The 27101-nt window shown below is 33.0% G+C and overlaps 3 protein-coding genes across 3 annotated transcripts in view; 2 read left to right on the forward strand and 1 right to left on the reverse strand.

Annotated features, from left to right (window-relative positions):
- The window catches only part of LOC137398046 (leucine-rich repeat protein lrrA-like), a 47676-nt gene extending 42214 nt beyond the window's left edge, over positions 1 to 5462 (forward strand). Inside the window, exons 12-13 of the mRNA XM_068084146.1 lie at positions 405 to 545; positions 5168 to 5462. Coding sequence (XP_067940247.1) covers positions 405 to 545; positions 5168 to 5462 — 436 coding nt within the window. The remainder of the gene's footprint in view (positions 1 to 404; positions 546 to 5167) is intronic.
- A 32-nt stretch (positions 5463 to 5494) lies between these two features.
- On the reverse strand, positions 5495 to 6854 carry LOC137398047 (uncharacterized). Its single transcript, XM_068084147.1, has 2 exons — positions 6545 to 6854; positions 5495 to 5835 (listed from the first exon to the last, which is right to left on the reverse strand). Exons 1-2 carry the CDS (start codon positions 6852 to 6854, stop codon positions 5495 to 5497), a joined length of 651 nt encoding a protein of 216 aa, XP_067940248.1.
- Positions 6855 to 8766: 1912 nt separating this feature from the next.
- On the forward strand, positions 8767 to 17179 carry LOC137398048 (leucine-rich repeat-containing protein 40-like). Its single transcript, XM_068084148.1, has 4 exons — positions 8767 to 8771; positions 11958 to 12098; positions 14942 to 15082; positions 17122 to 17179. Exons 1-4 carry the CDS (start codon positions 8767 to 8769, stop codon positions 17177 to 17179), a joined length of 345 nt encoding a protein of 114 aa, XP_067940249.1.
- Positions 17180 to 27101: the final 9922 nt, after the last annotated feature.

Here is a 27101-nt window from a genome sequence, read left to right on the forward strand (position 1 = left end):
TAAAAAAAATCATAACAATGCTCTAACTGTCTAGATGTACTATGAAAAAGCTAGTTTTTTATTTTTGTAATGAAATGGAGTTATTTGCCAGTTTATGTCATTTTTCCCGCTGTAAAGCTGCCACAAATATTAGTTGAATATCAACCCAAGCTGTGTTGTTCTTCTATTAAACAACAGAAAAGCAGCAACCTCTACATATTAATTTCTGATTATACAATCGGCAAAACTGAGTTATCAGGTTGTCATTGAGTGACTACTCTGTATACCCATTGTTGTATTGTTAACCTGTAGATCCAATGAGCAGAATAGGTTGTGTTATTGTCGAAATATTTGCTTCAACATTGAACAAATAACTGTGCATGCAGATATTTCAGTCATTTGATAAATTTGGCCTTTTGTTACAGACTTGTTTCACTGCCCAGCTTGAAAGAGCTGAACCTTTCTGACAGTAAAATGGACTCTGCTAGTCCTGTTGACATTGGAAATGTGCATTCTTTAGAGAAACTTGACATCAGCCATTGCAGCCTCCCTAAGTTGCCACTCAAGTAGGTTTGCAATAGAATCACAAAATACTTCTGCAATATTTTGTCATGTTTCTGAACATTACTGTCGGTGTTTCTGCTTTTAACCTCCTTCCACGGTCTTGAATGTTTCAATTTAAAACCTGTAAGCTGGAACTTAGATCATTGAATAAATAATAGACCTCTACCTTCCGTCTATAATATTTAAGTCAGTTCAGATTAAGTCAGTTTTATGGTCAGTCCATGTGGTTTCACATAGAGATAGACATTATTAAAATAAGTTTTTTGGTTTTTCGTAATATGTTACTACAACCAATTGTTGGCTTTAGTAATTACAATGACATTTTTAACAATGTTTTCGGTGAAATCTGCAATTAGCACGCATGCGAATGCTTAACATGTAGCTAACAACTTTTTTTTTCTATGCGAGAAGTACAAATGTATGTATTCTCAATGGCTATGTGTGAAATGTCATGTTCAGCAGTTCTAACTAGTGACTAGTAACTAGTGCAGCCGTTCAAAAAAAGCCGAGACCAAAAGATATACATTGAGCTCAAACAAGCAAATGTCAGAATGCAACTATCCAAGCAATTGATAAAAAAAGTCGATCCAAAGTTGTTGATTTTAATTTCTCCATGAGGGATAAGTTAGTAGTTTATAAATTGCACTTATAAATTTACTCATATCTAATCTATTCTCTATTGCACAGAGAAAGGCAAAGTTGCAAAATGAAAAAAGTTAAATACTGATTTCAGGCAAATTTGCTAAAAAGCCTGATTTTGGCGAAAATAGATAATTTTGAGCATTTTATACTAACTTTACAAAAATTAAAAAAGTTTCGTATGAATTCTACTAAGTTTGCTAAAAATACTCATTTCGGTGTAATTAGATAATTTCGAGCGTTTTACACCAACTTGATGAAGATGAAAAAGTTATGACGGAATTTTAAGAAGTTTGCGAAAAAGCCTACATTCGGTGTAATTAGATGCTTTTGAGGCTTTTAGATCTAATTGACAAAAACAGCTAAATTTAATTAAGGTAATTTTAATTAGTTAGCTAAGAAGTGCCAATTTGGTGTAATAACATAAGTTTAAGCGTTGTATAGCAATTTGATAAAAACAAAAAATTACTGATCAAAATTGACCCAACTTGCTATGAAGCCCAAATTTGGCATAATTGTATGATTTAGTTCATTTATATCAATTTGATTGAAAATTAAAAAGTTATGACTCAGAACTTTAGCAAAAAGTTCATGGCGTTCAATGAACTTTTATACAATATTACTGATTAAACTTATAAAGTTAAAATATGCCTAGACGCAAAAAAAAGATGAAGACTTTTTTGTTCCGGCGTTTATTGCTAAAACAGTCACTCCAGTAACGAACCTAGCTTTTGCAAGCTCAACTCTAGTAGGTTTAAGGTCATGTTAATTTTTGAACCCTGCTGAGTTTGCTTTTTCAGATATTGCACCAGGTTCCAAGCCGGCTGCCGATCTGGTTTCGTGATATAGCTACCTGTATGGCAAGCACTTTTTTATAGACTGGGCAAGAAGTTGCTCACATTATAAAACAGTATCTGGAGAAAATCTGTGTCAGCCTGAACTGCATCGATCAGTGTAGGGTAGTGTATAGTAGTGTAGTGTAGTGTATAGTAGGTAGTGCAGGGGTTAATAGGGGCAGTAACTATCTGCTACAATCTATTTTCATACGATTTCCAAAAAAATCTGCTCATTACCTTTTTGACAAAAGTCATCGTCCAAAATAAATATGTTCGTGCTGATATTACCAAAAAATAGGAAAATATAGTCCCTAAACCATTAATAGGCATTCATTGAAAAATACTAGCATCACCAATATAAAACATTAAACCAAAAATGCAAGAATGATGCTCGTTTTACTCTAACAAAGTTAGATTAAGTTTCGTAAAATCTCTTTGTCAGGATTGTTTCCTTTTGCATAACCTACCCTTGCACTTTATTGTCATTTTAATCAATTGACAGTTGAAACAGTTTAATACCTTTTATTACTACCTTGATATATTTTTTGTTTTGGTTTTTTGCATTACCACATAAAATGCAATATAGGCTTCTATTTGGTTTGACCAAACAAATCTAAAAAAATATCATTAGAACTTAGACCTGTGAAACTAAATTACTGAATACATTTGTTCTTTATAACATTTTATTGTATATTAAAATTTGTTTGCCTTTAACAATTTGTTGTAGAATTATAAAACTGTCCATTCTTAGAGTGAACCAATGCAATAGAGGACTCCACCAGTTTTTGTTATTTTACATGTAGTACAACTAAAAAACTAGACATTCATAGTTGAAAATTATTCAATTAGCCATTCAAGTATGTGTAAAACGATCAATTTTGTAAGATTTGTTTCCATTTGTGAATTTATCTGGATCAACTTATCATATAAACTCACCTCTTGTGCTTTGATTGTAAAAATGGTAGATGTTTGAATAGGAAACCAAGCCAATGAATTGTTCATTGAGGATTCTACCTTTATGTCTAAAATGTTATAACGTGCATTGTTCTTATTTGGCTTCAGCTAACTCTTACGATCTTTGAAAAAACCTCACTGCTTTTTTTCATATTTTAGACTTTTTTAATAAGATTCCTACAATATTGTTGTTTTAAATCTGTTATATATCAATGTAGGTTTAAAGTAAATAAAACTTAAATAAAACTAGTTCACTAATTAATGGTTTGAGATTAAAAAAACGGTTTCTGCTAATTTATTTTCAGCCAGCTTCTTTGGAAAATAAACAATGTATACAAAGTAAAAAAATAGTAAACATGAAATTTAACTCAGCCGATGCATGTTTCATCAGTTTCATGAATCACATATTTTCTAAATTAACGTATTACTTGTTTAATTTCACAAGCGAAGTTTCATTAGGCTGGCAATAAAAAACATGAACTTAACTCGCGCAAAATAACAAGATCCGCAATTCTTGAAATTTAAAAAGGTATACCGAAAACAAATAAATTAGCTCTCTTTTTTTACCACAAGCTATATAAGACGACTCTCAAAAGTGCTTGTGTATGACCAAAATATAAATAGACTGACTCTAGTAGGCTTCGTAGAAGATTTTCCTGAATAATGAGTAGTTAACTAATGAGACTACTGTACCTGTACTTAAACAACAAATTGAAAAAATTATCTCTGTGTATTGAGCCAATCTAAAGGTTGTCTACAGCCCATCATGTTTTGATTTTTGGTAGATTGTTTTATTTCAATATATTGTTTGCAATGACTGACTATGTCAAATGTATTTCAGCTGTAACCGGTTCACTAATGTTAGGACTAATAACTTATTCAAACTTTATTGGTTTACAGGACTATTATATGGGAGTTGTTTTGTTTTTGCTGTGATGACTTTGATAAACCATGATACGTCTTAAACATGCTCATGGTTGTAGCAACAATAGCCAGAAAACTGTCCGAGCTATATCTGCAACACAGCTGTGACAATTTCATGGTATCAGCTTTATCACTCAACTATTTATACAACTTTTTCAAATATTAAACTTTAACAAATATGTAATAATTTCCTTCTAAGATAAAAGAATTTTGTAAAGAAATAGTTAAGGCAATCATTAGAAACATCCACTCAGGTCCAGTTGCTACATTCCATGAAAAATGTCCTTGATAATAGGTGACTTGTGCAGTTTGTTAAAATGTTGAAGCTCTGTCATTATAAATGAAAACAGCCATATCTCCATCTATGTAACTAAGTAGATTAGCAGGGGAAGTTTATTGCATATCCTAACATATGAGAGTTGGGTAAAATTTAAAGAGACAGAAAAAGATGCCAGAAAAACAGTGTGTGGTGTCTTACTTATTATTACAATATGAATGAGAAGAAACAAACTTAGAGATATGCAGTATGAAAAATGCCACAGCGCTTTGTTATATTATTACAAATTAGTAACCATAAGATGTCACTTTAAGGTTTGTTATCATACATATTAATCAGTGGTTTTTGCAGTTAGAATTCTTAACCCTTTGGCAGGGAAAACGACCAAAATGTCGTTTACCGGTTGCGTGGGGAAACAACATTTATGTCTATTTTGGTGGACGTATATAAAGCTGTCGCCTAGTAGCGTTAAACAAAGGATATGAACACTGGTAACTTTTAAATATCATTAACAAGATATCGATCGACGATTTGCAAAATGAAACGATTATCTGAGAGGCGTTGCTTTGTGCTAAAAGCTAAACAAGTCGCGCCTCCTTGGAAAAGAATAAAAGTTGGAAAACCAGTCATCATCGGCTCTACGTTCAAAACGTTAAAATAAAGGATTACTTGATCCTGCGATCAATAGTGATTTTTTGTCTGATAAGAATAAAAATAATTCAAATGATAAAAATGATGTAAACTTTTTGGATTTTTAGTATGCTTGGAATATACAGAGAAAACGATCGTTATGGTGGCTTGCACGGCTATGTTATAGCGTTTGACTACCAAAAAAAATGCTTCCAAGCATTTTATACAGGGACAATTGCACATGGTTGTATTTATTTTGAGTAGTAGATATGTGAATGAATGTTTATGTAGAACATTTTTTGTTCATTGTACTAAATTTTAAATTTCAGCTATGTATGTTCATAAAATAATGATTTTATTGAAGTTTCGAGGATCAATTACACGAGTTTCGGTTGTTTTTGGGAGGGCGTGTAATAAAAAAAGTAGATGATAAGTACGACGCTGAGTTTCCACCATTGTCGACGCAGCACAAAATCCTTAAAATGGAAATGGTGGCCCTGAGAAGGGCCGAGGTGGTTGGTGGGACTACTGGCACTCAGAAATCGATTTTGACTGGTGAGTCCAGTAGCCCGAGAGGGTCACAATCGTCCCCGACAGAGCCTACCAATGGGCGAACGATATTGGACTCCATTTCATGCCGTGGAGTAGGGCAAGCATAACGGGCTGGCCTCCAGTACAACCGTCGGTCCTCCTATGGCCTTGTGTAGCGTTGCCCTCGGTGATGGTGTTGGCGATGAGGTGAACACGCCCTGGGTTTCTGGGTTTCAGTTTGGATAGACTGTGTTCTTCGGTGCTCAGCAGAAACATGCGCTTGCAGGAGAGGCTGAGTGGTAAACACCTCATCACAGAAGGAGCAGCGGTGTCTGTGTACACAACCGTGCCTCTGTAGGTCACGCTCCTTGTTGCAAGAAAATTTGCAAAAAGTAGACAAGCGCTTCATGCTTGTAAAAGCAAATGAACTGTGAATCAGTGTGTACCCGTATTTATAGACAGTCAGCATGCCTAAAAGAGTTGAGGACGTCTTTTCTAAGCCTGTAATCCGGCAGCATCAAATTGCTGACTCAATGGATCTATATTACGTTCGTCACAATTCAGACAAATTTGAATAGTCATTTACAAGGTGCAAGCTTAACACTTGTCCAATGTAGTGTATATGTATTTGTTTGACTAGCAATTTTTTTTTATGTAAACCATTTAGTACCATATTGTGCTAAGGTTTATATGTTACTACACAAACACTAAAAAAGTTATTAATACTCGTATTGCGTGATTAGTTAGTGCCGAATGTTATCGTTTTTGTATTCGAACCATGTTATTGTGAATTTGGTTGACCTAATTACTGTGCAGACCATCAATTGCAGATTTTTCCCTTGGATTGTTATATAACCTGTCAGTTTTATCATTGATGGTGTGTTACTGCTTGTTACTGAGAGATATGACGCCGATAAAGATACCGAGTTCTTTACAATAAGCTCTGATTGATTTCCAAAAGCAAATAGGGTATAAAATTCTTGTCACTGTTTCTGAATTGAGCATAGTGATATTAGCCAGGGTATCATAGCTGCTTTAACTATAAGTGCAATTGACCGAAAATCAAGAAATATTGCGCTTGGCTTGCTAGGGTGTAATAGTTGAGAAAAGACACAATCGAGTCTGCTTATCGGCTCACTCTTGAGCCTGTTTATTGGCTCACCCACGAGTCTGTTTATCGGCTCACTGTCGAGTCTGTTTATCGGCTCACTGTCGAGTCTGTTTATCAGCTCACCCACAAGTCTGTTTATTGGCTCACCCACAAGTCTGTTTGTCGGCTCATCCTCGAGTCTGTCTATTGGCTCACCATCGAGTCTGTTAATCGGCTCACTCTTGAGTCTGTTTATCGGCTCACTCTCGCGTCTGTTTTTTGGCTCACTCTCGAGTCTGTTTATCGGCTCACTCACGAGTCTGTTTATCGGCTCACTATCGAGACCATTTGTCAGCTCACCATTGAGTCTGTTTATCGGCTCACCCATGATTCTGTTTATCGGCTCACCCACGAGTTTGTTTATCGGCATGCCCCGAGTCTATTTATTAGCTCGCCCACGAGTCGGTTCATCAACTCATCAAGTTGGCGTGAACTCACTCTTGAATTGGAAGTTGTCTATGCTTGATGAGCAGAACTTACTTCAGGTTTATATCTGGTCAAAGGGTTAAGTTTGTCACTTCCGTATGCACATTAATGCAGAATTCTATGGTTGACTGCCGTTGGCGAATTTTTGCAAATACTATAGCAATTGCGTAGTAATTTATTTTTATTATTTGTTGATAACCAAATCAGCAATCTTAAAGTACTTTTATGGTATTCACAGTGTTGTCCAAAAATTTCTCTATAAAATTATGCTAAGTTCACGATAGCATGAATACATTGTATTTTTTTGCATAGCGCTTTTTGCTCAAGTGTTGGCAAGATAAACTATATAACAAAAATGTTCTACATGTAGATAAATAGAATTTGAAAATAAGTTTTATACAAAATCATAAATAAACATTGGCACTTTTCAGTAAAGTGGCTGGCTGTAGGCTGAAAACTAAAGTTATACTTGGATGGCGGTAAAAGGGTTAAACACAGATAAAACAATTATAATACATGAGTCTTTAATGAATAATTAGTTGATATAAATTACTCTGGTCTCGTTGTATAGCAATATTCTGGACACCTAAGGCTGTTTATTCGTCACCCCATCACTTGATACAGCTTTGAAATTATGAATGAAATTATTTTTTTCACATTCATATCTAAATAAAAAACCCTTATTAACTAAAGCTCTACAGCTTGATATTTGCCAAATAATTATGTAAATACTGGAATCTTTCACTTTTGTTTAGGTTTGATAATGTAGACAACTAATTTTGTCAGAATTATCCATTTAAAGAATTTGCTACAATCGGCACCATGAAACTCTGAATATTAAAATTGTTAATGAAATCTTTAATCTTCAACAAATGAGCATTATCATGTTTTAGATCTTTAGTCTCTCAAATAAACTGTGATTTTTTGCTACATGTTATCATTAGCCAGCAGTAGTGGGGACACAATTTCCAAAGAAATATGACAATGGTCCAAGGAATGATTGGCTGTTACTATTTTCAAATTAGCATATTTTTTAAAATTTTGAGCCAAGTCATACTTAAATAAGTAAAAAAAGGTAATGCTTAGCCGAATAGAGGTAAAAAACAATTTTGAAATACTTTTTTAAACAGATGGCTGTCCTGCTCTTTTTAAACTCTAATTTAAAAATATGTTAGGTGTCCACACTGTAAATTGTGGTTTGTTTGAAATAAATAGTTATTGCTTTAGTAAAATATGCCCTTTGATGTTTTAAATCACATGCATTTTACAACTATATTACAATTACCATTATATTAATAATTAATAATTGGCTCAAGTGAAACGAACTGAGCAGATCCAGACATTCCCACCATTTAGCACAAAAAAAGGATTTTTCCCTTAATTGACTTTCTTTGAGGTAATTAGTATTATTCTTACAGCTAGTGAAAATATTCATGATATAGCACCAGACTGGATTTCCGTATTAATTTACAATATTTACAAACTTTTAATGCATAATTAAATAAATAAAATTTTGTTTTATCAGCTTTCATTAACAATTTCTGCTTGTCTTCAGGAATCAACTGATTTCATATCTTGTGGAGTAATATTAATAAAGTACTTCTGGTTGATGAAATCAGGTAACTTTGTTATGTTTCAGTAACACACAGCTGATAATTAGTTTTAATTTAGTATTTTATCATAAATAATGTTAAATAATAGAGACAGCATCATATTATTATGTTTTATTATTTATCTTGAGGTGTTGACTGATGTTCTAAAAAAAGAGTCAAGGAGATTGACCAAACATAAGCTGAGACATAGCCAGCCAAACACAGGTCTACCAAAAAAATAAGTGTTTTGGTGATCATCAAAATATGACGTATGCAATCGACTTGTCTGCCATTGGTCAATTAAGCCAACTAATGCGCTCTCCTATAACAATCACAGCGGTTTAATTAGTTTAATCCCTGGAACTATAGAGCAATCAAATTGGGCCTAACAATCATTGATTGCTCTGAGAATTCCAAACCAGTCCCTTTGACGTGTAGATTAGTTTTAGCATAAAATAATGACACGCATCTATTATTTCGCAACATTTTGCTATCTTTAGTTACTTAGGTTGCTATCTCGCTAGTTCAGCTCAGTTTTGTTGTTCTCCCACTTAGCTTCCCTATTCAGACTCAATTTTAGCGCTGTTCAGATTTTTTAACTATAGCTAACAAATGGAATCAATAAAATCAATCTCGGTTACCATTTGGAATTTTCTACAAGTTAAATTAGTTACATCATTTATTCTAGAGGCAGTTATATTATTATTTTGTATAATATGCATTATGATTATTATGTTAATCATAAAAATCATCATAGATAAGATAATAGATAAATAAAAAAATCAAATCAAAAGTTATCGTTTTCTTTTCTTACAGGAAGAGCAGCACGGTAAATTTATTATTTTTAAAATTATGGCTGTAGTGAACTTACAGTCTGTTTATAGTGACAATAATCATGAAAATCAATTGAATGCTGCAGTAGGTACACAATAGAAAAATGATGAATGAACAAAAATTCCCATTCCCATTTATTATTCTAAACATACTGCGAATAGCGGATGTCGCATATAGACAATACGCGGGCCGTTCATTGAACAGAAGATTTTCGGAGCATGTCCGTGGAGATCAAGTTAAAAGTTGAAACACAATAGTCAAAATCTGCTCTTCTGTTTTGAAAATGCATGGCGAGGGGTTATGGGTAAATGCCTTTACCACACAATGTTTGCTTGATTTTCCTGAGAGACAAGAACTAGCCAGTAATTTATTTACTATCACGAGAAGCGTTTCACATCTCGTAGCCTAAAACAATTATTATACGTAATGGCGGTAAGGATGCGCAACTCCGGCACATTAATAATAAATAAATTTCATATGTAAAAGTTCTTGGGATTTTTGAAAGGTTTTCCTCTGATTCGTTATCAGGTGGACCTGTGGTTGGCTTGCTATATCTCAGCTTCTAGTGGCTCAATCTCCTTGATTCTTCTTTTAGAACATCAGTCAACACCTCAAGATATCTAATGAAGCATAATACTATTATGCTTTCTCTAATCTTTAATCATAATAAAAACACACATTTAAAAGTTTATACTTTATATTTTATTTGATACGTCAATTTCATTTTTCCACAACCAAACGAGCGGAGCAAAGTTTGAGAGCTTTCATGATAAATGCATGTGCACACAACTTACAAAAGTTATTTATCAACAACGTCGCAAAACCTTGCATCGAAATCTCATCAACAAATTTAACCATTTTTAATAGAGTCGTTAAAGTATGATAACTATAAAAAACACATATAAACCTATTTGAATATGTTATCAATTCTTTGAAAGGTTACCACAATATCCTAAAACTAATCCATCTGATCAGATTATACATAAATAGACAGATTATGATTAGCCAAACCTTATTTCTATCAAAATTAAGACCGGCAAACAGACGCCGAGCAAAAGAGAATAGAATCATTAAGTCCTGCACATTTCACAAAACATAACTTGCACATTTCACCAGTCTATAGCATTGTCGAATTGCTGGAAGTTTTTGTAATTAACGTAGAAGTACAGAAATAGTTTCTTTTTTGCCGATTTCAAAGTAACTGACATTTTGGAAACTTTTGAGTGCTTTGGTATTCTAACTGATGTTCAAAGAAATGAAAGTAAGGGAAATGATGATGATATTTTTTTCTAATGACTCATGAAATTATTACAATATTTAATTATAAGTTTGGATGACTGTTGACGTCTAATAATCAAACTAACAACATCGATGATGGGCAGTATGTTACCGTTTTTATTTTTTCTAAATAATTTTGTTAAATAGATTTTCTAAAAATATATATAAATATCACAACTTTTTGATATTGTTAGCTATGAGGTTTTGAAAGGTAAACAAAATTGTGCCACGGTTTTTTATTAATACTGTATTACTATATTAATAATATTGTTTAATCTAATAATATCAGTGCATTTTACTTCTAATATCGCATTTCTCCTATTGCAGGATGAGAGACATAAACATATAATCTTTTTCTTTCATTATTGCTGTTTGTCATGACCAAACACTTTTTTAAACAAACTTTTTAAAATCTATATAAAAATCACAACTTCTTGATATTTTAGCAATGACGTTTGGAACTGTAGTCAAAATTGTGCATTGGTTTTATATTATTACTATATTAATAATACTGGTTAATCTAATAATATCAGTGCATTTTACTTTTAATATTAGCCAATATTGCATTTCTCCTATTGCAGGGGAGAGATAGAAACATAATCTTTTCCTTTCATTATTGATGTTTGTTGTACATAATAACACCTAGTACATTACAGCTACCATTGCAGTTATCCTATTGCACTGCAGTGTCATTTGACTGCTAATATTGCATTTCTCAACCATCAGTACCCTTTTTTCCAATATCCCTTTGGTTGTAGGCTGTATGACAGGGAAATTTCTAGCTTTAAAAACATCGACATTGAATATAAGTTGGTGAGACAGTTCACAACATCTGACCTTCAGATGACCTTCAGTGTGAGAATAGCATAATGACAACCAAACAGTGATTCATGGTTTAACCAATTAAGATATGCATAGTTTACTGACAGCTGTAGAAGTTTCTAAAAGGCGGTATCATCAGTCAACTTAACTAAATTAACTTTTAGTTGTTGTGAACAAAATTCTGAACAGGGTAACCATAACCACACTTGATAAATATGTCATATCATGTTAAAGATTTTATTCACTGACCAACATTTCACAGTTGATTATCAATTGCAGCAAACTGTATCCTTCTACACTTTACACACTGACAATTTCATGTCACCTGAATTGATAAACAAACAAGTAATAATATTTTTTCTATTAAATAATGCCAGCAATGTGAATAATTATGTTGTTTGTTACAGAATCCAACCACTTTCCAATTTAAGAAAATGAAATATCAGATAGTTACATGTATTACTCTGGCTTGATTGACTACTCTTACATATATTATGAATTCCTATGCCTATTTGTTACAGCTTTGAATCACTGACCAATCTGAAAGAACTGAATATCAGCAGAAATAAACTGGATTCTGCTTCACTTGCCGGTATGGACAAGCTGGTGTTACTAGAGAAGCTCAACTTAAGTTTTTGTGACTTGAAGAAATTTCCTTTTAGGTCAGTATTTATACACACTCAATTGATCAACCTGGCAGGGTTCCACACAAAATTTTTAAACCAAAGTTTCATTGACATAAAAAGCAATTGGTATAAAAAGTTAACAATTTGTGTGCTATTTTTCTATTACCTTAAAGATAGTAGTACAAATAAAGGTCATTAGACTGTAAATATAATTTTTGACGCTCTGGTATCATGATAGATGTTTGTTGTAAATAGTTGTGAGTTCTTAGCATTTATATTTTTTGTTCTGAGTCAGCAAGTGTAAAACTAAATGAGTAATAAATTCACAGGAACTCATTTACAAGTTAAATATAAAAACTAACCTATAAAATGTTGAAAATCAGGATGTATTAATAAATAGCTTGTGACTGTGAACTGAATTTTATTAATCTGACGGTTGGCCTGCTCTTTAATTTATAAAATTTCTTATCTAAAAATAACTATTGAGGCTGCACCATAATTGTTTATTTTTGTGAAACAAAAACTTTAGTTTTCAGTAAAACTTGCTATTGGATGTCTCAAATCAAAAGCAATACATAATAATATTAATAAATGATAAATATGCTCATGTGAAACTAACTGAAACAAATGCAGATATTATTATCATTTAGCGCAAAATGTAAAGGACTTTTCACATGTTAAACTTTCTGTAAGTATTGTTTTTGTTACAGTTAATGTAAACTATCACAAAATAGCACAAAATTAGTTTTTCATTATAATATACAATATTTACTATTTTTAATGCATTTTAAAGTAATAAAATTTTGTTATATTGGTCGCTATCTCAGAAACCATGGTTAAGTTGCCAATCAAAAAGTTGCGTTAACTAACTTTGAAGCTGGACCAACGGAATTTATAATATTGGTAAATATTTTTGCAACCCCTGCATCCAGACCAAACAAAAAGTGATCTCTCTGACTCTGAGGTCAATTTAACCAATAAAAGTATTTAACCCTCAGAAAAGAAACTTCTTTAAAACTAATTTTATTCTAAACAGGGAGTAATGAAAAATGGCGTCTGTTAAAAGTAATTGATTCTTTTTTTGCTGATTTCAATGATAAATCTCAAATTTTGGACACTTTTTTGGGTGCTTCAATAGTTCAGTGACAGTCACAAAATTGATGATGGTATTTCCTTAAAGATTCTTAAAAGATTATTATGAAATGTAATTGTAAGATTAATTATTCGATTTTCGAAAATTATTATAAGATTCAATTATAAAATTAATTACCTTTGATTTCACAAGATCAAATTTTATAGCTTTAGATGGATTGCGAAGTCACTGTTACGGTTAAGTTCATAAATATTTTTGTAAGACTATTACAAGGTTTAGTTATAAGATTCATTATTAATTTTTATAAGATTGAAGTTTATAGTTGTTGATGGTGTGCGATATGTTACTCTTATTATTTCCCTAAATATTCTATACATGCGATAATATAGCTGTGCTCAAAATTGACAATCCTGCCAAGCCATTTTCAATATCTAAAAAGTTAGGAATAAATGACAATTTTTGTGATAGATAACCTAGATAAATATCACAATTCATTGATATTGGTTGCTATGGCGTTTTGAAATGTAAAGAAAATTGTGCATCTGGTTTCGTTTTTCAAACTTTAACATCAGTTTTCTCAGAAGTAGGTTGTAGCACTAATGGTGAATGCACATTCAGTTTATTAACCATCAAATCTGCTGCAACTAAGCTAAAATCCAGTTTCTTTTGCATAGTAACTGTGAGTATTTTCTAAATCTACTAGTCCAGATAATTCAAATACTTGCACACCCTATTTAACCATGGTTTCTGAGATCATGACCCATATTAGTTTTCATTTAGGGTTTCTACTTACTTTTTTACAGATCTACTGACATCATATATTATTGAGTAATATTGATAATGCACTAAATCTAGCTAATGAAATCAGGTCATTGTGTTATGCTTTACGTACACTCAGCTCATGATTAAGTTTAATTACGATTAAATTAATAATTAACAATAATTAATAATTAATTATAACTGCATTAAAATATGCATTTAGAAATGCAAATCCAAATCATTTGTCACTAAACATTCATCTACCTTTGTACTACTACAAAATGCTACGACTATGTACAATTGCTTATGTATGAAATGCTTGGAAGTCTTCCTTTTGGCAGAATTCAATGCCACAGCGTAGCCGATGCCTGCAGCATCGTCATCGTCTGAGCTACCATAACAAATCACTTTGTTCTGCATATTCAAAGTAGTCAGAGTTGACATCACTTTCCTCATGTGAATTATTATTATATCAAACCGACAAAAAATCACAAATGATCAAGGGATTAAATAAATTTTCATTTTTTGTTTTGAATTTACGAGTCGTACGTTGACTGGTTTTTCAACTTCAATTTTTTCAAAGGAGTCACGATTTCCTTAGCTTTTAGCAAAAAGAAACACCTCTCAGATAGGTGCTTCCTATTGTAATTCATTAGCTAACATATTGTCAATAGCATTAAAGATATACTACCGCTTAACTTCTTTGTTTCTTGTTGCTAAGAAACAGCTTAATAAACACCTACCGAAAGCGACAAAAAGTCGTTTCCCCATGGAACTGATAAACAACAATTTGGTTGCTTTCCCAGCTATTTGTTCAATTACACTATTTTAAAACTATCTAAACAAACATAGAATAACTTCTTATCATTGAATACTGTTAGCAATAATGTGTTTTTTATGACTGTTTGTTACAGACTCGATTAACTTACCAATTTCAGAAAGTTGAATGTCACATAGTTACATGTATTACTCTGGCCTGATTGACTACTGCTACAGATATAATAGTTCCTCTGACTGTTCGTTACAGCTTTGATTCACTGACCAATCTGAAAGAAATAAATATGCATTCAAATGAACTGGAGTCCGACTTGCTTGTTGGTATGGAATCCCCGGTGTTATTAGAGAAGCTCGACTTGAGTTCTTGTGGCCTGGAGAAATTTCCATTCAGGTCAGTATCTATATACACTCAATCAAACAACCTGACAGGGTTCTATGCAAAATATTTAAGCCAATTTTAATGAAAATAAAATTCTCTTAGTAGTAACTAACGTTAACTATTTGTGTGCCATTTATCTATTACTCTAAATATAATAGTAAAAAGGCAAGTCATTATATCGCTGCCTCTGGGATCATGATAAATGTTTATTGTAAATATTGGTGAGTTTTCAGCATTAATACTTTGTGTTTTTGAGTCACTAAGCATGAAAATAAATTAGTAATTATTTTACAGAAATTATCTTATGAACTAAATACAAAAAGCAAACTTGAAAACTATTGAAAGCAGGCTCAATCACGGAAGTTTTAGATTTGTAATGATATTTGAGATTTTTATGAAAAAAAAACTAAATTACCTGTTAAGTTTTCTTTTCAGCAACAATTTTCATGAAGTTGTTTTAATTCAATCAGCACTCGTAAAAAATTTTGTTTGCACCTTGTTGACTAGTTTACCATAGATAGATAGATAGATAGATAGATAGATAGATAGATAGATAGATAGATAGATAGATAGATAGATAGATAGATAGATAGATAGATAGATAGATAGATAGATAGATAGATAGATAGATAGATAGATAGATAGATAGATAGATAGATAGATAGATAGATAGATAGTTTACCATAGATAGCTGTCAACCATTTCAGTTTTTTAGCGTTACTTCAATATGTATTTTTTGATGCTCTGCTATTCTGATGCATGTTTATTTATTGGTTTAGCAATAACAAGTTCTTGGGTTGTTGAAATATTATGTTACACTTTTTGGGATTTCCAAACTTCCTAACTTTCAACTTTCAACTTCATGTACCTCTAATCATTAAAATATAAAGGGTATTGGTCTTAACGTTGAAATGCATGGTACATGTACTCTGTGGAAATTTTGTGATTGGGAAATTCATTGATTGCGCAGCGCATATTTCACATATTACAAGACAAAATTGAGAAGATGACTGTGGCCACATAAAAATGTCTGAGAGCCACATGCAGTCCAATGAAAACGGTTGCACATCGCTGACCTAGTGCGTCGACTTTGGTAAATATTTTGTTGATGCAAATTCTGCTGGTCTGGTTGTATAGCAATATCGTATATCCTTAGGGATGTTTGTTAGCTACTTTCATCACCTGGAAACCGTATCACAATTATTAAGTAATAATATTAGAGCTTTTATCTTTCATTCATAGCTAGGTGGAGGCCCTTTATTAATAACCGTTCTGTATAATTATATCTGTCAAATGACTCTGTAAAGACTAAACTATTTCACCTATTTTTAAGTTTGACGATGCATAATGCTCCAGTTAAATGAAATATTATTTTAAGAATTAGTTACAATTAGGCATCATTCAATTTTAGACATTAAAATCGGTAACAAATTTTTAAAACTTCAACAGATGAGCATCACCATGCTTTAGATTTTTATTATGTCTCATATAGACTCTGATTTCCTGCTACATGGTATCATCAGTTGTCGGTAGGGGGATACAAGTCCCAAAAAATATAATGGAGATTCAATAAATGAATGGCTGTTTCTGTTTGGAAGATAAGATATCTGATATAATAATCTGAAATAATCTGATGGCTGACAAGCTCTTTGATTTAAAAACATTTATATTTAAAAATATGTTATGAGGCTGCACAAAAAGTTTTGTTGTTTTAAACAAATCGTTTTTCTTTTTGGTAAAACTTGCTCTTTGAAATCTCAAATCACAAGCATTGTACATTTATATTAATAAGAAACTACTTTGCTAATGTGAAAATGTCTGAAACAAATGCAGACCTTGATACTATTCAGCAAAAACATAAAATGGCTTGTAAAATAATAAAATATATTTAATGTAAGTTATATTATCATTTCAATTATTGAAAAATTCACAATATAGCCCCAGATGAAATTTCAAAAATATTTTATTGTATTTATTACAGTAATTTTTAATGTATTATCAACGTAATACAACTTTGTTATACACAGTTATTGTGTCATACTATGTTACAGCCTTGATTCACTGAACAATATTCCAGAGTTGAACACCAGTTGCAATAAACCCTATTGACACACTGTCAAATTGATGTCACCTAAAATTACAAACAACCATGAAATAATTTATTTTTAAAGAATAATATTTGCGATTTTGTTGTTGTTTATGATTGGTTGCGAGAGATTCGATTAACGTACAAATTTAGGAAAGTTGAATGTTAAGTATTTACATGTAGTATTTTGGCCTGATTGGCTACTGTTACAAATATTATGGTTCCTTTTGCCTGTTTGTTACAGCTTCGATTTACTGACTAATCTGAAAAAACTGGATATGCGCTCAAATAAACTGCATTCTGATTTGCTTGTCGGTATGGAAAAGCTGAAGTCCTTAGAAAAGCTCAACTTGCGTTGTTGTGACCTGAAGAAACTTCCATTTTGGTCAGTATTTATCAAAAAAAACTACATCGAACCACTTGCAAGGTTCCATGCTAATTATTTGCACAAAATCTAATGAACATAAAATTCACTTAGTAAAAAACTATAATTAATTATTTGTGTGCTATTTTGGGCATCACACTAAAGATATCAGTACAAATACAGGCCGTTATGTTGTTGTCTCTAAATACAATATCTGATTATCTGGTATCATGATAGATGTTTGTTCCAAATAATGGTTAGTTCTTAGAGCTGATAACTTTGGTCCTTGAGTCACCGTGTGAACCTACATGTAAAATAGCAATTCATTCCAAAATTTGTTTTACAATTTAAACATAAAAAGCTATTTTTCCATAAGAACTTCAGCCTTTAAAACATATTTAACAACTAAACTCTCAATAACGTTTTTTGTTCAGCAGTAGCTTTCATGAAATTGTTTTAACTCCTTTCTAGAAGTCAATAAAATTTATGTTGGCACCGCCTTAACTATTTTACAATCACGATAGCCGTCATAATTTAAGTTTAATATTTTTACTTAATTATGTACTTTTATGTTCTGGTATGATGCTTGTTCATTTATTGTTTCTAGAGTAGTGAGTTTTTAGAATTGTTAAATTTTTGATTGTATCACTGTGCATGAATGAAATGCTAACTAAAATGAATGTAAACAAAAAAGACAGATTATAGCTGCCACCTTCAGTAAGGAAACAGCTTCTGTAGGGTTCTTAGTTTTCTTAAATGTTGATATCATTTATGGAAAACAAACAGGTTTGTTCTTTCTCTACAACAAGCTATATAAGGCTGGCAGAGCAAAGTAATTGTGTATGGCAAAGAACGGCATGGTTGGGCTCGCCTTAGCTTGATAAGAAGCATTTCTGATTAGTGATTAGCTGATTAATGAGCTCATCGTATCTGTACTTAACAAACAAATGGAAACATTTATTTGTGTGCATAGAGCCGATCAAAAATATGTCCATATCCTAGAATAATTATGAATTTATATTTTAAGGAAAATTATTGTATTACAATATCTAATTTGCAATGACCAACCGTGTACAGTGTATTTCACCTGTAACTGTTTCACCAATGGTAGCGCTATGAACTGTTTGAAACTTTATTGGTTCATAAAACTACTCAAGATTGTTAACCTTGTTTCTTTCTGTAATGACTTTGAATATACATATTTATATTTCTCCAAGTTTTAAGTCTGTTGCCTGTAGTCTGTCTTTAGGTATGAGCAGCTGAGGCTACCAAAACTTTCAAATTGGACTGGACTTGAACTCACCAAGATTGCGAACCCAGTTTCGTAAACCAGTGCTTTAACCGCGAGACTAAAGAAGCTCTAACATTGTTTACTCTCACTACATAACATATATATCCTTTTTTTGATTTTTCTGTTTAAAGTTACGCATTGATTGAAACTCTATGGACTCCTTTTGCTCTGAGGAACGCAAAACTCTTTGGTCCTCACCTTATTAGGGCTAATTTTTCATCGGCAAAACGATATCAACAATAGATCATCTTGAAATTAAAATTTGGCATTTTTGTACTGATTGCAACGAGTTACTGATAGTTAATTCGGTTATTTCAGTTTTAATTAGTTTTATAATTTGAAAGTCATCTGCTTCGTAGTTTACATACTTGCTGTTTATTACACATCTACATTTCTTTGCTTTCCTAATTTATTTCATCTGCGAAAAAACCTTTTTCAAGCCACACTACATTTCCTCATTTCTGATAACAGTGCATTGGTTTATAGGTATTTTCACGGTCATTGACGTGTTAATTGAAACTATGAACTCAACTAACCTTTTTGAAACATAGCTTTTTTGTCTAGTGGGCTAATTTTTTCCACAGAAATGTATCAAGAAAAATCTTTCTTGAAATTAAATTAGGCAATGGTATCTCATTTCAGCGTCATCCGTTACAATGAAAACGACTTCCCAAGCAAATAAGCAATAAAATTGTAGTTAAAAAATGACTAACATACATACAAAAACGTTTTTCAAGTATTTTTTCGTAAGATGAATTCATATAAGTTAGATTTAGCAGTTAAGATACAGCTTTGTCTTGAAGCTAAGAACTCTGCAAGTAGTTCATTTTAATGTTGCATTTCTTTGCTGCTCATGGCTTCAAAAGTTGCTAAAGTTATTGTAGACAATTGTTGTTTCTAAGGCTAACATATTGTTTTGTTGCTATTTTAATAATGATAATTTTTAAGAAACAGTGATTGCATTTTATAACTACTATGGGTTTCAATACCTCTTTATATGTCTATACAATATTTTAACTTTTCGATGCCAAAACTGAAACCAATTATTATCCTATAAACACATACCAAGTAATTTTTATTGTAATCAGAGCAAAACAAACTATATTTAGTCATTACTGGCTAATAGTTTGACATTTAAATTTTCACACCTTTAAAGTTTAATATTTCCTCCTAATACTTCAACAGAACACATATTTTATGATATGAATTTTAAAAGTTGTGGTTGTTTGAAAAAGCTTAAAATCCTTTACAGTTGTTTTTTCTCTCACCTAATTTATTTGAACTGCACAAGAATATTGTCTCATGATATGAACTTGAAAATTTAGAATGGTAAATGTTAAAAATAAAAAAAAATTCTGTTCACAGAACTTTGTTATTACTCTGGCAACTCCAGATAGTACAGCTAGTAACTTTGATAAATCGCCAGTCTCACGGTTTTACACAGATGTAGCAAAAATGACTAAAAATGCTTTGAAAATCTGCTACACAGTTTGTGGCATTTTCATGGCATCAGCTTTACGCTATGACAATTCATACACCATTTAAAGTGTTAGGTTTTAACAAGTATGTAATTATGTCTCTGTAAAATAATAAACTTTGTAGAGAAACAATTAAGGCAAACATTTAAAATCTCAGCTACTGTGCAGCTACTACATTCTATGCGGAGAGTAATTGTTTGTATGTGACTTGGGCAGTTTTTGAATTGTTGAAACTTTGTCAGTGTAGTTTAAAACTACTATTTTTTATCTCAGTAACTAGGTAACCTTAAAGATAAAGGCTATTGCAAATCATACGTATTGCTAGTTGGGTAAAAGTTAAGAGAGAGAATAAATGCCAAAAAGTTTCTGAGGTGTCCTACTTATTATAAAAACATGACTGAGAAGAGACAAACTTAGAGTGATGAAGTGTGCAAAACATCCAAACAAACTTCTTGTGAATTCTTCTTTGTAACAAACTTCTTCTTCAATTATATTCTTGTGAATCAATGACCATAATATCTCACATCATGTTGTGTTACCATACATGTTCATTGGTATCTCATGGCGGATAAAAATGTTTACACTTTTCCAAGTTTCTTCACTTGTACCTAGTAAGATCATTATGGACCTATTGATGTGCAAAAACTAACATAATATGTATCAATTCTGTGAAAGCTTGTACATTAGTTTCAGAATTTTTCAAAATTGACATGATTTATTTGCAAATATCCATGCAAACTTGATGATGCTCATAACTTCAACAGATGAGCATAATCATGTTTTAGAACTGTATTCTGTCTCATATACATGTAAACTCAGATTTCCTGCTACATGGTATTTAATCAGTCATCGGTAGAGGGGAATAACTTCCACAAGAAATTTGGCGTAGGTACCAGAATGATTGTCTGTTACTGTTTTCAAGTTACAATATTTGTTAAGTTTTGAATCAAGTTATACTTAAATATGTGCTAAACAGTAATTCTTGGGTGATAAGAGATAAGAAACAACTTGATGCGCCAATAATCCAATGAGACAGTTCACAACTGCTGACTTCCAGTGTGAGAATAACATAACAACTACATGATAATTGATGTTTAACCACGATAAGCATTACTTACCTTAATTTCTTAAAGGTGTTATGATCAGCATATTCACTTTTATTTTTTGCGACCAGAAGCTTAAATAGTAGGTATAATCAATATTTTTAAAAAATGTAATATTGTGTTGCAGATTTGATTCATCAACCGATATTTTAGATCTGAATATCAGTTGCGAAAAAAAAAGAACTTTCTATACTTTACACACCGACAATTAGATGTCACCTTAAATTTTGAACAAGCATAAAATCTTTTCTTTTTATTAAAAAATGCTAGCAATATTGTAGTTATTTACGTCTGTTTGTAATATGTTTCATTCACTTACCAATCTAAAAGAGTTGAATGTCAGATAGGCACATATATTACCATAGCCTGAATGAATACTATTACATATATTATGGTTACCTATGCCTATTTGTTACAGCTTTGATTCACTGACCAATCTGAAAGAGCTGGATATCAGCTCCAATAAACTGGATTCTGAGTCACTTTTCTGTATGGAAAAACCGATGTTATTAGAGAAGCTGGATTTGCATTCATGTGACGTGAAGCAACCTCCATTCAGGTCAGGATTTATATAGATCCATTCAAACCACCTGACAAAGTTCCATGCAAATTATTTGAACCCAATTTTATTTGAAATAACAAGTGCTTCGTAGAAAACTGAAGTTTCCTATTTATGTTCTATTTTTCTATTACCCTGAAGATAATAGTACAAATACAGGCAATTATGTTTCTTCTAAATATAATATCTGATTTTCAGCATCATAATAGAGGTTCGTTGTAAATAGTGCTGAGTTTTCAGTGCTGATAGTTGTTGTTCTTGAGTCAAAATTCAAGCAAGGAACTAATGCACAAAAACTCTCTTATAACCTAAATTCCTAAATAACTATGAAAAAAGTCCAATGAATGATTGGCTATTACTGTTTTTAAATTAGAATATTTCTTAGGTTTTGAATCAAGTCATACTTTAATATGTGATAAGCTGCAATAATTACAGTAGCTAATGAAAGGTAAGAAACAACTTTTTATGGGAGCTTAATTAATAAATAGCTTGTGACTGTAAAATGCATTTTTAATCAGACAGTTTGCCGGGTCTTCAAACTATCATTTTTCATATTTGTAAAAGTTGTTTGGAGGCCTCACCCCATTTTTTTATGTGTTGAAAATAATTTTTTTTTCAGTAAAACCTGCTCCGTGATTTCTCAAATCAGTAACTTAATGTAAATATATTACCAATGAATTATTTGGCTGAAGTTAAGCTCACTGAAGACATAAGCCGACAATCTTATCATTTTCACAAAACATCAATTACGTTTTACCAGAGCTGCCCAACGATTATAAAAATTAATTGTGATTAAACACTGGTCTGAACCAGTTAATCTTCGATTAATCTTAGAATTGATCTCGCCTAAACATGCATATTCGAATACTAATAGTTCAGCTACATACAAATTAATTATATTTGAGACAATTATTGTTAACAGAAGTACATTTTATGTACAATGTAAATAAGTTACAATGCATTAATTATTATGAAAACGAAAATGTTCTATGAAAGTTTATAACTAAGCAAGCCAAAAGTTGAGGCAGCATAGTTTACGTACTGTACATTATCCGAATGAAGAGATGCCCTCTGCCTACATACAATAATTTTTATTGCCAGCTTTAAAAACTAGCCTCTGACAGGGGACCGTAGTGGCGGTAGTCAGTAGTAGTAGTAGTTGTTGGCTGCGACAGCCCGTGATGAATTCTGAGCGGTATGATGTTAATTAGTTAAATGATTTTTAATGATATTATGCTGTGGTGGTGGGCAAACTATTTTTGGCATATATTGCACTTCACATTTTTGTTATGCTTCCAACATCGTCTGAAAATGCATCCGCTTATACTGAGGACGTTTTTCTGCTTTCATGTTACAATATAGTGTCAATCTTACCGTCTTTCGAAAGACAAGTTTGTTTTTCAAACCTGAAATATGATTGTGATTTTTTGAAAAATTCAAACCTTTGTATAATTGATCTAAAAAAGTTTTAAAATATAAACAAAAAATAGACTGTAAGATATTAAATTATACCCAAACTGCTTTTGTTTCTATTACCTAGAAACATTTTCAAACAACTTACAACATGTCGGCTTACGGCTAGATCGACTCGGTGCTTGCGTCATTGTAATGTATAAACAAGTTATATGTTAGTGACTCCTTTAGTGTTTATATAGTTGAGTGCAAAACTGTTGTGGTTAAATTTAATTGATAAAAAAAGGCTGTTTGTCATAATATTCATTGGTTAGTAAATTAAATGCTAGTAAAATGCTACATTGTAGCATTTTACTAGCATTTAATTGATGTGGCTCCTTTCCAAGGAAAGGAACCACATCAAGATCATCACCTCAGTTGCATTTTAATAGAAAATTAATTGGCTCAACTCAGGTTATCGTTTATTTGTAGTAATCGTGTTAATTGTTTAATTAACGCGATCATTTGGCAGCTCTACTTTTTACGTAAGAAAATATTTTCCAAATAGGTAGTGTTATTGCTACAACAAATAAAATAATTCACAATATAGCACTGGATTAGATTTCCATAATAGTTTGCAAAATTTTCGAACTAATACATTCTTAAGGTAATACAATGTTGTTATATTAGCTTTCATTAACAATCTATGAATCAATTGATTTCATAGCTTGTCGAGTAACATTAATAAAGCACTTATTTTAATTGAAAAAATCAGGTAATTGTGTTATTTTTTACTTAAGCTCAGCTCATAATTAGTTTTTATTATAAAAGTATGCATTTAGCGTTTCTTATTTTTATGTTAACTAACAATTTAAGTACTGTATTTCTAAAAGTTCTAAAATGAATATAATCTGGTTAGACAGCTCAAAACTGCAGACAGTCAGGCTGAAAATGAAATTACAACAATATGATCATTCATGTGTTAACCAGGATAAGCATGATTTACTGACAGTTTTGGAATTTTTAAAAAGAACGTATAATTATCAGATTCACTCTAATTTTTTTGACCTAAAGTTTATACTCTAAATGGTAGGTATAACAATAGTTATTAAATATTGTAAAGGAATTTGCCAGCGTTCACTTGGCACAATCAAGACTTTTACATAAGAAGAGAGGGAATGAGTATGGTTTTCCGTTCAATTGTATTAAAAAGCCCATATTATGCTCTGCATAACCAAGTAAGCATGTTCTTTAACATGCTAAAAATTTACTCATTTCGGCTAACGGGATCGAGTAAAAAACTGTATAGCATGGATAATAAACGGAGCCACATAAACAAAGACATATCAGTGTTATAGCATATGAACATATTAACAACAATATAATAAAAAGAACAACACATTATGCAAGAAACATTTATATACATATAAAATATTTACAAGAATTACAAAGTCATGGCCCGGCGTCTGACACACAATCTCCTCCATTAAAGATGGTGTCTAAGTAATACAAAATGGTGGAGCAACCAGCCGCAGCCACGTGTCGAGCTGCTCAACATGGTGTTTGATGCGGCTAATAAATTAATTAACTAATTAATTACTTAGCTATTATTATTTGATGATTAATAAACTGTTTGTTTTCAGTAGCTGGTGTATCTTGGTTATGGTACTGTAGGCTACCTCTTTAAACTGTCTTTCTTTTTCCTGAAGTTAGTGCGGCATGGCCTGAATACGGATGACCAGCTCGAGACTGTCCTATTAGAGTGGTCAGTCAGTTTGGACCAGCCTCTTGGGCCGTCAGTCTGTGGCTAGGTCTTCTTCTTCTTTCGTGCTCTGATAAAGCTAATTGCTGCGCCAATTGGGTTTTTTTTCTAGTACGGAACGAACAATGATTTTGCTTTTCTGTAGCAGTGGTGAGATTTTCCACACCCTGGCGGGTCATCGCTAGGTGTCTGGAATTCAGATTTGTGTCAAACTCACCAGGCTTTCTTCAGAGTAAGTGTTTACTTTTTCTCCATCCTCACTTTGGGAATGTGCAGCAAGAAGTTTGGAGCTGTTCGAACCCTCTTGCGAGTTTCTGTGCAAGTTTTTGTTTTCAGCATTGGCCTCTGGAGTTGCCTTTCCCATTTGGTCAACCTTTTCAGCTGGACTAATTTGGGAAGGGAACTATATTAATTCTTCATCAGTTTGTAGGCAATTTCTTCGTAAGGGCTGAGCCCTCCTGGCAACTTTCACATTTGGCCCTCTTCAAGGCTAAAGCAATGCCGGGGCACCACTAATGCTTTCTGGACAGGCATGATATGGCTTTAACCTGGACTCAAGTTGTGTCGAAGTTTGGCCCTGTTTTTCTGCCAAATAGGTGTAGTTGGGCCAGGCGGCTATGACTTGGTAGGGGCTGACAAACTTAGGTTGAAGCTCAGCTTTTGCCCCCGTTGCCGTCGCTTGTTTACAAACCACACCCAATCTCCAGGTGCGAAGAGTGGTGGCTCTTCCTTCTCTGTCTACCTAGTTTCCGTCCGTGCCTCCTTTAGGGCCTGGTGTGCTTCTCTTTTTGTTCTAGCATGGCACCTCTTCAGCATGTGTTAACTGGTAGATTACATCTCCGTGGGAAAGGGGCAACATTCTAACTGATTAGGCAGACACAACTCCTTGCTGAACAACATGAAGTTGGCTGCCTTCCCTATCACGGTGTGAGGGGTGCTTCGGTACAGCCAAATAAGTTGGTGCGGGAACTCATCCCATTTCTCATGGCCTCTTTTTAATTACATGGCTCTAGGAGAGTTGCCCAGGGCTTAATTATTTTTCTATACAATACATTGTGCTTGGAGATGGCAGGGAGTAGTCCGCGCCTTGCTTCCTTTCCAGAGCTGGAAGAGCTCCTTCATCAGTTGGCTCTCAAATTGAGCGCCTTGTATGTACTGATTTGCTCTGGAAGCCCAAGGTATAATAACACTCTTTCATCAATGGCACTAGCCATCACTGGACTTTTGCCTCCGGATTGGCAATGGCATCTAGCAACCGGGTAAAGTGGTCCAAGAGCGTCAAAATTCATTTATTTTCCCTTGTAGTGGTAGGGAGGGGAACTACCAGGTCAACGACAACTTTCTGCCAGGATCGGTCAGTGTATATCTACCATCGGCTTCTTGCAAGCTTGGTCGCTCTGTGATTAGGCAGCCTTGCACACCTCAAAGCCTCGTAATAACCTGTGGACAGCGGTTGTCAGTCCGGGCCAGTACCACATAAGCTGGAGACAGCTTACCACCCTCACCAATCCGTAGTGAGTCATGGCATGTGTTTGTCAGATGACTGGATTCCTCATAGCCTGGAGGCACATGGCACACCATCTGGCTTGATCACGAAGAACCATTCAAGCTTCCAGCACACCATCATAGATGATTCTCACTGATTCCATCTTGCTATGCAGATCCCTGAGCTCATGGCCTCCCAGTTCTAAATGTTTCGAAGGCATTTCGTTGTGGTTCCGAAATGCTTGGTACATTATGGCTAAGGCACTCTCGTCTTCCCTGTGCATCCGAGTCAACTGGATAGTTAGCTGAGCTAATGCCTCAGGTCTTACGGTAGCCTCAACTGACCTTGGATCAGTCCATGCCCTTCATTGGGCAGGATGCCGGCCTCTATGTCCGGTCACCTCTTGCTGTGTTTTGGCGACTTTTACCCAGCTGTTACCCGTTTTTTTTGTAGCGACCAATAGCACTTTGGGTCAGGTCATCACCTGTTCAATGTCAAAGAATCCTAGAA

This window comes from Watersipora subatra, chromosome 6, assembly GCF_963576615.1.
Source record: "Watersipora subatra chromosome 6, tzWatSuba1.1, whole genome shotgun sequence".
Lineage (NCBI taxonomy): Eukaryota > Metazoa > Bryozoa > Gymnolaemata > Cheilostomatida > Watersiporidae > Watersipora > Watersipora subatra.

Bases quoted from the DNA above. Each gene is read 5' to 3' on its own strand.
- LOC137398047 (XM_068084147.1), bottom strand. From the start codon at position 6,854: ATGCCGATAAACAAACTCGTGGGTGAGCCGATAAACAGAATCATGGGT. The intron at 5,836-6,544 runs GTGAGCCGATAA...GCCGGATTACAG, and splicing joins GCTGATAAACAGACTCGACA to GCTTAGAAAAGACGTCCTCA.
- LOC137398048 (XM_068084148.1), top strand. The intron at 12,099-14,941 runs GTCAGTATTTAT...TGTTCGTTACAG, and splicing joins TTGAAGAAATTTCCTTTTAG to CTTTGATTCACTGACCAATC. The intron at 15,083-17,121 runs GTCAGTATCTAT...ACTATGTTACAG, and splicing joins CTGGAGAAATTTCCATTCAG to CCTTGATTCACTGAACAATA.